General features: G+C 36.7%; 1 protein-coding gene across 3 annotated transcripts in view; it reads left to right on the forward strand.

The window, feature by feature from the left end:
* The window catches only part of COLQ (collagen like tail subunit of asymmetric acetylcholinesterase), a 54,652-nt gene that overhangs the window by 11,522 nt on the left and 29,418 nt on the right, over positions 1 to 13,712 (forward strand). For all 3 annotated transcript variants that reach the window (XM_087944904.1, XM_087944906.1, XM_087944905.1), the window contains exons 3-7: positions 5,677 to 5,778; positions 7,017 to 7,061; positions 8,012 to 8,038; positions 8,813 to 8,884; positions 11,684 to 11,746. In XM_087944904.1, coding sequence (XP_087801030.1) covers positions 5,677 to 5,778; positions 7,017 to 7,061; positions 8,012 to 8,038; positions 8,813 to 8,884; positions 11,684 to 11,746 — 309 coding nt within the window. The remainder of the gene's footprint in view (positions 1 to 5,676; positions 5,779 to 7,016; positions 7,062 to 8,011; positions 8,039 to 8,812; positions 8,885 to 11,683; positions 11,747 to 13,712) is intronic.

Below are 13,712 nucleotides of genomic sequence, written 5' to 3' on the forward strand. Positions count from 1 at the left end.
AAACATTCTCATTTGGCAAGCAGTGTGGTTCCAGGTTTCACCTCTCAATACAAACATGACCATAGTTACATATTCATTTTATTTGTTTAATTTCATATTGCATCATTCTTGTTATCAAGCTTATCTTATCCAATCCCAGCTTATGTTCTCATATCTTATTTTACGATATTATCTAAAATTCTTATCTCAATTCTATATTCATTTATTCAATTCCAAATCTAATATATCTCCTTCCATTTTTCTTGGTATATTCTCATATCTTATTTTACGATATTATTTAAATTCTCATCTACTTTCTATTATCATTTCTCATATTATTATTATTATTCCTGTCACATTTGTCATTTTATCAATCCTTATCAGGTAAATACAGTTGTCCCCTCTAATTAATAATTCGAGCCAACCACCTTCATTCTTCCTTAATATCAATCTCCCTATATAATATAAAACACAAATATATATATTTTTCTCAGATTCCTCATTATATTTTCTCTATGAATCATCTATACATTACAAAATGCTGTTTTCAATATATTCCCAACATATTACCTTGCAGAATCCCCTTCCTTATCCCTTTTTTTTTACCCATCTTTCACTCTTTGAACAATGTACCTTCTTTTCATCCTTGTTTGTTTCCTGTACCTCTTTATTTTCTGGTCTTTTCGCTTAATTCCCTTTCCCCCCATTCTTATTCCCCTCCTTTTCTCATTCCAGTTATTAAACTTTTCTCTCTCCCCCTTTTGATTTTTCCTTTGCAGTTCCTTTTTCTGCTTTTCCCTTCTCTCTTTAACCATTTTCTGAACCATTCTCTCTTTTATCATCCCATCAGACCACAATATTTTAATTCTAATTCCTTTTCGTCCCTGCTTAAATAATTGTTGTTCATTTTGTCGTTCTAAGTTGGCTTCTTCTTTATAAAACTCCTCCACCTCTGGTTTATTGTGTTCTTGTGTATGCTGAGTCACCATTTCTAATTTCTGTAATACATAATTACACATTTCAAGTTTAATTTTTATCATGTCCCTTGTATCTTGCATACCCGATCTTATTTGTAAGTCCAGTCTTATATCAACAAGTAGCTCCTCCATTATATCTTCTCCTTTTTTCTTTTTTCTTTCCTCTTCCTTAATAGTTGAAATCCTCTTCTTTGATAGATATATTCAATCTCAGAGTCCAGTATCTTATTTCAGCCAATATCTTTTGAGTTTATTTTCAACAATTCATAATCTTGAATCTTTATTCCAAATCTTCTAATTGGCCTCCCAACTGTTTCCCAAATTACTGGGGGGTTCTATGAGAATAATAAAGCTCCTTTCATTTTCTTTCAAGTTCCAAGATCCAAAGTCTCAAAAAGACCAGATGCTTGTTTTAAAACATATTAAAGTTTTCCTGTACCATCAGGTGGCACTCTTGAGTCTTTTTCTTTTTAACTTTCTTTGTTGAATATGATGTTTTTATTAAGTTCATTAAGCTCAATCATTAGCTATTCTTTTCAACAGACTCAATTCCAGCATTTTGTTATGCCCTTTAATTGCCCACAATTCAATATCTGTCCAGTTTAATTTTTAAACCTTTGTTGTGTTAATGTATTTTCCTTTAAATTTCTCCTCCAGATTAATCCAGTAAAATAATCAAATCCAAATTAAAAAAAAAACATTTTCTTTCTCACTTTCTCTGGTCGCCGCTTCCACACACTTTCCTCCAAAATAGCCCTTTAATTTGATACCAGGGTACCTCAAAAGCGATGTCCTTTGCTTGGTTCTGCTCGCTACTTCTCTCTCCAGCACAAAACTTAGTTTCCCAGAATGTTCTTTGTCTTGTGGTGGCCATTTTAAGACCACTGCTGCAACTTGCCTTCAGGAAGGATTTTCCTGTCAGGGAGGGGAGTTGCGGCTCCCCTCAACCCTCCAGGTGATTTCCCCCTTCTTCACCACCCCACCAGCATGTTTCCAGTCCTGATCGGGACCCTCCAGCAAGAGAGCTTGGGCGAAACCGCACATGATTGCGGATTCCGCACTGACACCAACGAGAAACAAACTGGAAGTCTTCCTTGAATTCTTCCTAACATCCCACAAGCTACCCTAGAACTGTGGGTGGATGTATAGAACATGCAAAAGTATAGGAAAAATTCTAGCAACAAAACCAAGAATATAACAAAACCAAGCTCTGTAAAGGACCTTGGAATACTCATCTCTAATGATCTAAGTGCTAGAGCCCACTGCAACTACATAGCCAAAAAGGCATTAAGAGTTGTTAACCTAATCCTACGTAGCTTTTTCTCTGGTAATATCACACTACTAACCAGAGCATACAAAACATTTGCTAGACCAATACTCGAATACAGTTCATCAGTCTGGAACCCTCATTACGTATCTGATATTAGCACAATTGAGAAAGTCCAGAAATATTTCACAAGGAGAGTTCTCCACTCTTCTACTCGTTGTAGAATACCTTATGCCACCAGACTTGAAATTCTAGAACTAGAAAACCTTGAATTACGCCGTCTTCGGTCTGACTTAAGCATGGTTTATAAAATCATACATTGCAATGTCCTACCTGTCAATGAATACTTCAGCTTCAACCATAACAACACAAGAGCACACAATAGATACAAACTCAAAGTAAACCGCACCAAACTTGATTGCAGGAAATACGACTTCAGCAACAGAGTGGTCAACGTCTGGAATACTCTACCCGACTCTGTAGTCTCTTCCCCAAACCCCAAAAACTTTAACCTTAGACTGTCTACTATTGACCTCACCCCCTTCCTAAGAGGTCTGTAGGGGGCGTGCATAAGCGCACCAACGTGCCTACCGTCCCTGTCCTATTGTTTCTCTTATTCTTTTATTTTTCTTATATGTACCCATTTCATGTATTCACAACTATGTATACGCTTATACTTATTATCTTGTAAACAATTGGCAAATCAAATAAATAAATAAATAAATAAATAAATAAATAAATAATGGATTGCCATAAAAAGCAGCATCAAGAGGTCAATAATTCTGGTGAGGCTGCACCAGAAGAACCTTGTGCTAAGAATATATGCTGAAACAAAAAATGTTAAAAAGTTATCAGATTTATGTAGTTAGTTACCAAGCACATCTAAATTATATTAAAATAACCAAAATATCTTTACAATCCCCAAGGCATGTCACAACTTTTGAGTTACAATGTTTGGAATTTGAAAGGTGAAAAATTTGACATGCCCTAAGATTCATTTTCATGCAACTGAGTTTGCACTGAAGATGGTAATAATGTACCCTTTTCCTTTTTTCAGTACATGTTCTGGATTGACTCATGATCTTTCAATATCTCCCTCAGCAATAAGATGAGTGTCATATAAATTTAATAAATAAAAATAAACACAACAGGAAAATATAAACTGTATAGGTAATTTCTGGCCTGTGGGCTCTATTGGCCACTGGTTGTTCCCCCTATAGCAATAGCATTTAGACTTATATACCACCCTGTAGTGCTTTAAAGCATTCTCTCGGAGGTTTGCAATGTAGAAGCATTATTTACATATTTCCCCCAACAATCTGGATCCTTCTTTTACCGACCTCAGAAGGATGGAAGGCTGAATCAAGATTGAACTGGGCTTGGGCAGAGTTTGCCTGCAATATTGTGCACTGTACCATCAGGGTTCCTATTATCGTCCATTCTTCTCTGGAAAGTTCATCTATTATCTATTTTAAAGTGTTGAATCTTTCCCTGCAGTTTTCACTGTTTCAGAAGGGAAAGGATGAGCTCATCTCCAGCCAGAACCTAAAATTAAAAAAACATTTCACAGCCTCGAAAAATCATCAAAATACTTGACATAGAGAAGGTGCAAAGCCTTCTAAACTCAGAGCAGAGGGTAATGACCTTAAATAACATTATTGGAATGTGTGAGAGAATATGTATACAATTAAGCTACAGTAACTACTATAATTTTATGCTTTCTTAATATGAAAAACTGCCAGGAGGGCAAGACTTTTCATTGTTTGCTACTTTATTTGTGTGCATATTTACTGGACTGATTCCCATATTGCATAAATTGTATAAATGTGATATATTGCATAATATCGCAAGGGACAGCCTAGTCTCTTGCCAGTTCTATCCTTTCTGTATTATATAATTTCTGTTTAATAGGTGAGAGAAAATGATGTACGGCCTCTCACTGTTACTTCACATTTTTTATGAATACTTTGCAAAAAGTGGAACTTCTTTTCTTGCTCTCAGTGGAAATTTCATAATCCATACAGAGAGTCCTCAACTTAAAACCAGTTTCTTTGTGCCCTGTATGATACCTCCCCAGGGCTGCTTATGTCTTGCTTATGACTTCGATGCAAAGTTCTGACAGCCCTCCATGGTCACATGGTCACATTTTGGCTGCTCAGAAACTGGTCCACATTTACAGCAGTTTGCAGCATACCATAGTAATGTGACTGTGATTTATGACTTTTTTCCAGGAAACACCTCTAGTGGACAATAGATTAGATTCAGTTAACAACAATGGTGATTCACTTAACAAGTGCCACAAAAGTGCTTGTAAAATCATGCAAGGACTCACTTAGTATTCAGCACAATTTATGACTCTAATCCCAGGCTCAATTACAGTCATAAATAGAGAACTACCTGTGTTCGGGTCATATGGTGGGTGCTTTATTGGGAGATGCTATTTCTGGGACCATCTGCTACTTGAAATTTGGGCTACAAGCAGGAAGGTCTATTTTGGTTGAGGAAGTTGTGTTGTAGAATGAAAGTGAGAAGAGCGAGATTGAAATCTAGTATAGTCCAATATTCTATTTCCACAGAGGCCAAACAGACATACACATAGGTGAGCTCAGTAGCAGCTCATTTGCTCCAGAAAAATCTATTCCATTAGTAACAGAAATGGCTTATAACCACTAGTAGCCTTATTTCCCACAAAGGATAAGCCTTGCTATGACTTAGCATGATGACCTTTAGGGCATGTAAACCATGATGTAGAGTTTAGTGTCATAGGTGAATCCAGCTATTTCTAGATTATGTATCAAATCATTGCTTAGTGCAATGGGAACCCAGTTGTTGAGCTAGAACTCTTTTTCCAAAAATGTTGGATAGAACTTGGGGAAATCAGAAAATATCTAGATGACCCATGAATGGGTGAAAGAGGCATGTGGGTGCTGAATATACAACTTTATTCTCCTGCTCTGACATTGGACTACTGCTCATGTGTATTGGGCATTTGTGCCTGGAAGTTAAACAAGACTGGACCCAGTTAGTTCTTGGATGTAAGATCTCCAGGAAACTATGGGAAGAATCAGGAAGCTGAAAAGACATTCCAGGAACAGACCATGAAAACATTTTTGTAATATTACTAAAAAAAATATACATGGATATATCAGGAAGTTCCTAGTCATCAAGCTCAAATCTAAGGGAATTTATTCAACAGATAGCTGTACCTCATCCTACTGGCACTCAGAAGCTAAGTAAAGTCAGGCATTGTTGATACTTGAATGGGAAGCCAAAATAGAATTGTCAAAGCTTTAGCTAAGCATCTAGAAAAAGACAATGGCAAATCCCTTCCATGCTCTTACCAAGAAAATTGCATGGATATATCCATAAAATTGTCAAGGGTCAAATTCAACTCAAAGCAGATTTTACCTTTTATGTCCTTTTGTGCCTCCTCTCCTCCTTTTAATTTCTTAGATGTTGTTTTCTCTGGATCTGAAAAACTTGTGTCAAGAGCTTCAGATAACACAATCTCCCTGTGCAGAATCTGTGTGCCCCCCAGGACCTCCTGGCCCCCAGGTTAGTACTTTATTTTGGAAGGACAAAATGGGGTCACTGGGGACAGGTATTCTGATAAGTTACTTTGTCAGATGGCATAGAAAGATAGAATGGCACAATGAGAGGAAGAGAGGAAATGATGCAAAGAAAGCAGCCTCCTTATTTTTATTATATTTATTTGGTTAAATATACTTGTTGGGCCATCAAGGCAAAAGTTGCTTTAACTATTTTTTTAAATAGACTGCTGAAATAATTGTTTGTGCAAGTAATTAAACATTAAATAAATGACATAAATAAGTAAGGAATCCCATGTTTCTATCGGTCCATGAAAATTCTATGATTCTTAAATCTTAGCTCTTGTTTGATGGGTCCAGATTGTCTTAAGGGGAAACATTAAAAGTTTCAGAGATATTTACTTTATAATTATTTGCTACTCTTTGAACATACCACCTCTTTTTGATTTTGAGACTTAGGTAAGCTTTGATTTTCTACTGAAATACCTAATTTTGAAAAGGGCCTAGTGGAGGCACTGGCACACTTAGGGCTCAACTGGTGACTCTCAGAACATCCAGGGGTCTGGAAAGCTAACATGGCTATTGCTGCCACAATCTTTCTTTTTCCCACTGTATATAGCATAAGGTTCAGGCAGATGTGCTTGCCAGCTTCATTTCCATCTGGGCCAATTCTGGGAGCCTAATCTAAATGTAACCAAGATGGTTTTTCTACTTTTTTTCATTGGCTTTGCTAAAACAGAATCACTTTTCCCCCAAATTCCAGATGTCATGCTTCCATCCAATCTCTCCACTATATTTTCCATATGAAAGGCTCCGAATTCTACCAAATTAAAGCATGGTCTAACTGTTTCTTAAGGAGTATTTCTAGAAACAAATATGCAGGCAGATGTGAAGGCAAAGGACAGAGTTACGAGGGTAAGAAAATGTCATTCTGAGTCGCTAACAAAATTCCAGAATTTACCAGGAGCCTTTTTGGAAGCATCTTTCATCTGTCATTAGGCATAAAAAGCCCTAAAAACTGAACATTTAATGAGACCAAAATAGTAGAGACTGCTCTAAACAGACACGAACCATTTGCATGTGAAGTTTCCTGTCCAAATTAAAGACAAATTGAAGTGACTAAACTTGGTACAGATTATTTCAAGAAGAAACAAGAAAAGCTCTGTTGAGTCACACGTTATCACTGGCAAGTCAGTGAACAAAGTGCATGATGAAGATATTTAAACACCATACTTCTATTTTTAGGGCCCACAAGGTATTCCTGGTGTGAAAGGACCAAAGGGAGTAAAAGTAAGCTCCAAAGATGTTTTGTTAATGTAAAAAAAAAAAAAAAAAAAAAAACTTGGGGAAATTTGTTCATACAAATATGTAAATATGGAATGCAAACTGATTGCGCTGATTGTTGTAGAAATGCAGATCACCTGTAAGGAAGATTACAATATCTGACCTTTAAAACTCAAATGGCAGCAAAGAGGGTTTTTTTAAAAATAAATCCTTTGCTACCTTCTAAGTACCTTCTTTTGCAGCAGAAATGACTACTTTAAGCAATCTGGATTTTTGCAGCAGAAATTGTTACTTTAAACAAAACATATAAGAGTACTAAGTCATATCTTAAGGCTAGCAGATCTGGCTTCAAAAATCCATATACATGGCAGCAAAGAGGTTCAGAAATTAAATATTTGCTACCATCTAAATTTTTGTAGTCCTGATTTGATTATCTTTATATCTCAACGGTGGAAGTTTAGAATGCACCTTCTGGTTCTGACTTTTTCTCTTGACCATTATAGGTTGAATTGGAAAAGCTGAAGAAAAACTTCAGTTTTGACTTACTACAGATCCTTTCTGTCTTCAGAAAGGTCAGAATCTCGATTGTGCAAGATTCCTGCTTAGACAAAGAACAATCTAACTATGTCTTTTAAACACATTTAAATATTTTTCTCAGCCAAGTTAGGGAAGTCATTTGGTCTCCCCCAAAACTTGTCTCCCCCAAAACCTGGAAAAGCCCCAGTGTTTGGGGTCATCCCTCCCCCCCCCCCCCAGTATTCATTTTACCAGTTTCTATCTTGGTTCCAAGAAGTGTGATCTGTCTGATTAACAGAAGTCCTGATTATAAAAAAAGAATATAGAGATCTGTCACATGCTGCTTTTTTCCTCTGTTCTCGATAATTAACCAAATTAAAAATGTCCAGCTACATTAAAATTGTTTGTGCCTCCTACTGATGTATTATTTTCTCTGACAGGGTGAGTTTGGAAGACCAGGAAGAAAGGTATAATAAAAAATGCATAAGATCTCTTACATTATAAGGCTTGCGGCAACTATCTTCAACCTGGTGTATTGGACTGCAACTCCTGACTTCCACTCGGCAGGCTCATGCTAGATGTGGGTGATGGAAGTTGCGGTACAACACATTTGGGAAGGCTGATTTCTATAAGTTTTTCCCAACTTAATTTAATTCCAGGTGTGGACTTCAGTAGCCAGAGTCCTCCAACCAATATTGGCAATTGCTGAGAATACTGAAAATTGAAGTCCATACATCTGAAGTGGGTTCAGGTTGGGGAAGCTGCTTTTGTGCATATGCTTTTGTGCTAAGGCATATAGGAATGTTATAAAAGTTCTATATGACATTAAACTCTGAAAAACATGCATCAATCTGAGATATATAGATATAACATATCTATGCTCTATAGTTAAAATAGAAGTTCTTCCTGTCCCAAAAAATCTGTTAGACTCCCCTTCTCTTTCACTTCCTGGCCAAGACCTTCCTATTCCAACAGCCATTTGCTTGCCAGATCTAATTCTTCCTTTCCTGAAATCTGGTGGAATGGCTTCAGTGAAGTGACAGATGAGTATTGGATTTCTGGGTGCCCCATGGTCATGAAGAATTTCCGATGGTTTGTGTAAAGTAGGTTTTGCTAGTTGAAGTTACTCTATTACAGTCATTTTGAATTTTGAAATTATGTGAACATCCATGCTATTATACTTGATTTTTCTTTGTCTTTTCTTTTTTAATTTCATTTACTCCATCTTCTGTTTTTTGAAGGGCAGCCGAGGTCCTCCAGGTGTCCCTGGAATGCCAGGATCTATTGGATGGCCTGGTCCAATGGGACTAAAGGTAAGATTAAACGATTGATGAGTGATTTCTCAAGCAGGTTATTTATAATGTAAATTATAATCTTATTGAAACTCAAGATATTTCCTGTAAGGGAAGTTTGCTAATAAATGATGAGTTTGAAAAATCTGTTGTGTGCTTTGGGCAGATGATATCCAACCAAATTAATTATTCACCTAGAGTTAATAGGTATATATTTCTGGAATTCTCTGGAATTGATAGCACTCCCACACATACAACCCAAAATATAGATCAGATGTTTAAACAACACTTTTACCATAATAAAAAGGACCAATTAGCAAACCATCAGCAACATCTTCAAAGGAAACTAATTCAGAAGGGAAGAAGAAAATAACAACATGCTACTTTTCATGGATATTCTTATCAGTAGAGAGTACAATGGCAAATTAGAAACCGTGATGACCTAGGGTGGGATACAAAATAAACACAGCCACAAAAAACAGGTAAAGCCCCTTTTATTCCTTCCCTTCCCTTCCAAGTTCCAAATATCCTTGACTGGAGACAAAAAACTCCTACACGAGCAGTTACAAGAAGAAGGAAATGCCTATAAATTATAACAAGTAAAAAACAACACAAACCAAGCAAGATAAGGACTTGAAGACATCCACAGATATCAGAACACATACTGGGAAGGACGCCAAACTCAGAGAGGAACAATAAACTAGAGATATTTCCACACTTTGTTTCCAGCACTGGCCCATACACATATCCGTCCTCTTATCCAGTTGTCACAGCTGCAGCCCATGAAGAGAATCCTCCCCTGTAGAACACATCTCTCCCTTATCCTCTCCTCCCTGCATGCCCTAGGATAGAGAGGGGATGGGCCTGGGTCCTCCTCTGACTGCCCAGCTGGCCTCTGCCCTTCCCCAGCCTCCTCCACAACCTCCGGAGCCACACTTCCACTCCCTTTTGGCTGTTCCTCCTCTCCCTCAGAGTCAATCTCCACCAGGGGCATGACAGAAACACAGGTGTACTGAAAAACCATCCATACCAACCAAGTGCTCCACTACCACAGTAATAATACAACATCCAGCAAGAGAAGCTATGTAAGAACTCTATTTAGATGAAAACAAACACCCTGCAGCAATCCTGAACAGCAGAAAAAAGAAACAGGTCATCTTTTAACAAAATGGATGTCTATGCAACTTCTTCAAAAAAGTGCCTGACCGCTCAACCCAATATAGCACAACCCACCCAAGCTGTAATAAGGATAATCCTGTCATACATCAAAAACATGTAAGAAACCACCAACAGACTATTGCAACTACATGACATCAGCATAGCACACAAACAACCAAACCTTTCCAAAATATCCTAAGTAAACCAAAATACTCAGCAGTCCCAGAAGAAAAACAGGAGTCATCTGCAGCGTACAGTCTGAAGAATCTAACGGCCACTATATAGGAGAAACAGACAGAAGGCTAGCTGAATTCATCCATGAACACTAACTAGTAGTCAGAAGACATGATGAAAACTCTTTAATTTCTCAATGTAGGGACAAATTTAACTATAGTTTCAACTGAAAAACTCTGACCATCTTTGACCAAGCAAAATCCAAAATGCTAGAGAATTTCTGGAAGATTGGCACTCAGACATATTGGTGATCAACAGGCACATAGAGATAAACAGATAAAGTATTCCAAAGAGACAATCAATAAGCCAAAAAGGAAGATCAAAACATCTTCCCACCAGCATTCAACACCCATATGAGCAGAATTTAACATCAAGATTAACGTTAGACCAACAACTAAGATGTGAACAATACCCCGGTCAAAGAACTGCCAAAGAAACCACAGTAAACACTCCAACAAAAACAAAATCAACAAATCACCAAAATCACTCCCACCAACACCAACTGGGCAAGCCACTAGAATACAAATTGAGAGAAAACACAACTCCTTACTTAATTTGGACCACAAAACATCTGCAAGAAAACAAACAAGCTCAGAGAACACCAAGGATCCCTCATTTCAACACTGAGCTACAAACATTATCCTTTACAGGTATAAATTTCTATCTATAGTTGTCTTTATAAAAGTAGTGAAATTATGGGTTGACATTATTATATCAATCAGAACATGTTTTCTTCCTCAGAGCATCTGTGAGAAGACAGTGGGAGTGTTGGCTACAGATGGTCAGTAGGAAGCTAATCACATAATCGATGTATCTGGTTAATACTTGAATGGGAGATTACCAACGAATACTAGGACTATAAACTGAACTAATTTACTATAAAACATCTTAGAAGCAATCACTGGCAAACTGTTCCTTTAAAGTATAAAAAGAGATCCTCTTTGTTGCAATCTTTTCCATCTATCAGCAATTGCTGACAACTGATGGGATAGTTTCCTAATGTCAGAAATAAAGAAATTTTGGAGCATAAACAAAAATTAGCTTAACACCCTTTAAAAAATGGGATAGAATATCTTCCTAAATGTTTCAGGGCCACTGAATCCTGTTGCCTCCCCTTTCAAAAATAAATGGCCATCAGAATCTGCCCAGCCCTGCCTTATGCTGTGATACAAATCATCAGATTGGCTCAGTGTAATCCAGGTTAATTATATCCAATGGTTAAAAAAAAGCAAGGGAGCAATCTGAGAAGTCTATGCTCATTTGTTTATTGTTCTATACAAATAACGTGTTGAACTCATTTTATGTATTGTAATTTCCCATGATATAGAAATATAGAAATGGTGCAAATTTTTCTTCAGCTGTCAACCAATGCAATCATTACAATAAAACCTGCCCATTATGAGTAATTTTCTCTATTGTTTCTTTTAGGGTGAAAAGGGAGATTTAGGTTTGATGGGATTGCCAGGTACAAGAGGACCAATGGGCTTCAAGGTTTGTTACTCTAAGCTCTATGTTCTCTTTCTCGGGGTCTAATAATTATTGGATTAGAAGCTAATACTTGTACATTGTAAACAGATAGCATTTATGATGTTTGGGAGTGAAGGATGAATAATGTTTTTCCATAGATAGAATGAGTATTGTAATAAAGTGTGGAAATACTGGTTTTTCTTCTCTTCTTTACCAGATTCTTATGGCAATGTAATAGTGTATGTGAGTTGAACAGAAGCATTTGCAAGGGAAAAAGGGGTGGTCTTCAAAAATTAAAGATGATGGTTGCAATCACATGTTTAAAGCACATGGAAAAGGTGTGAGGCTTTAGTAAATGTGATGGCTGTCATCTTGACTTTTTTGCATCCACTTGGGCAGATATGCTACCCTCCAAAAAGACCTTGACTATATATCAGATTGGTCAAACAAATGGCAACTTCAAATCTCAACAAATAAATGCTCTGTCCTACATATTGGCAAAAAACATCAGAAAATAAAATACAGGCTGAATAGTCAAGACCTTGTTGATGATCCAAACTCTGTCAAGGATCTTGGAGTACTCATCTCTAATGATCTAAGTGCTAGAGCCCACTGTAACTACATAGCCAAAAAGGCGTTAAGAGTTGTTAAGCTAATCTTACGTAGCTTTTTCTCTGGTAATATTACACTAATAACTAGAGCATACAAAACATTTGCTAGACCAATACTCGAATACAGCTCATCAGTCTGGAACCCACATTACATATCTGATATTAACACAGTTGAGAAAGTCCAGAAATATTTCACAAGAAGAGTTCTCCACTTCTCTACTCGTTGCAGAATACCTTATGCCACCAGACTTGAAATTCTAGACCTAGAACTACGCCGCCTTTGGTCCAATCTAAGTATAGTATATAAAATCATACATTGCAATGTCCTACCTGTCAATGAATACTTCAGCTTCAAGCATAACAACACAAGAGCAAACAATAGATACAAACTCAAGGTTAATCACACCAAACTTGATTGCAGGAAATACAACTTCAGCAACAGAGTGGTCAATGTCTGGAATACTCTACCTGACTCTGTGGTTTCTTCCCCAAACCCCCAAAAGCTTTAACCTAAGACTGTCTACTATTGACCTCACCCCTTTCCTAAGAGGTCTATAGGGGGCGTGCAAAGCGCACCAACGTGCCTACCGTCCCTGTCCTATTGTTTCTTTTATATTTCTTTTTTATTTTTCTTATATGTATCCATGTATTCATAACTATGTTTTTACTTATACCTATTATCTTGTAAGCAATTGACAAAAATAAATAAATAAAATAAAATAAATATTCCTAAGGCTGAGTTACACAATATATTAAATGTGTTTTAAGTACAAAAATGGGCAAATGAATGAAGTAGTCTGGCTATGACCATATTTATTCACTCATTTGCACATTCATTCATTCAATGTATTCAACATACAATTGTTGTTTTGTTTTTGAGTTTACATTAAAATAAATGTCTGAGTTTGACTTTGGACTTGCTCACTAGGCACTGTGGGTAGAAGTCTTAAATTTTCCTGTTCTCATTATTTCCTTTACAAAGTTTTTCCTTACTCAAAACAAAGATGCACTTTTTTATTACATTTTAAAAGTCCCTCTATGGCCACAGTTAAAATTTTTTTTAAAAAAACCCTACATGTAGAATGGAAAAGAATTTTACAAAGCAAGGAGTTGGATCTCTTACATCTGTGATGTAAGGACTTTGTCTCCAGAAAAATAGGGCATGTAAAGGAGGCTTGCATGCTACCTGTTTACTTTGAAATAGCTAGACTAAATGTTACTTAGGACTTAAATCTTCAGAATTATATCCTTTACAGTTTTTAGGAAGTTTTTCCTAAACTGATTTTTTTTTTTTTGCATTGTTTGGTTACCGTTTGCCTTTTCCTGACCCAGTGGGCTATTCGCTTACTTATATATTTATTTAACATCTGTTAGACTAA

Source organism: Notechis scutatus, chromosome Z (assembly GCF_049901735.1).
Source record: "Notechis scutatus isolate UNSWTSFEM ecotype Mainland chromosome Z, rNotScu1.2, whole genome shotgun sequence".
In the NCBI taxonomy this organism is placed as follows: Eukaryota; Metazoa; Chordata; class Lepidosauria; order Squamata; family Elapidae; genus Notechis; species Notechis scutatus.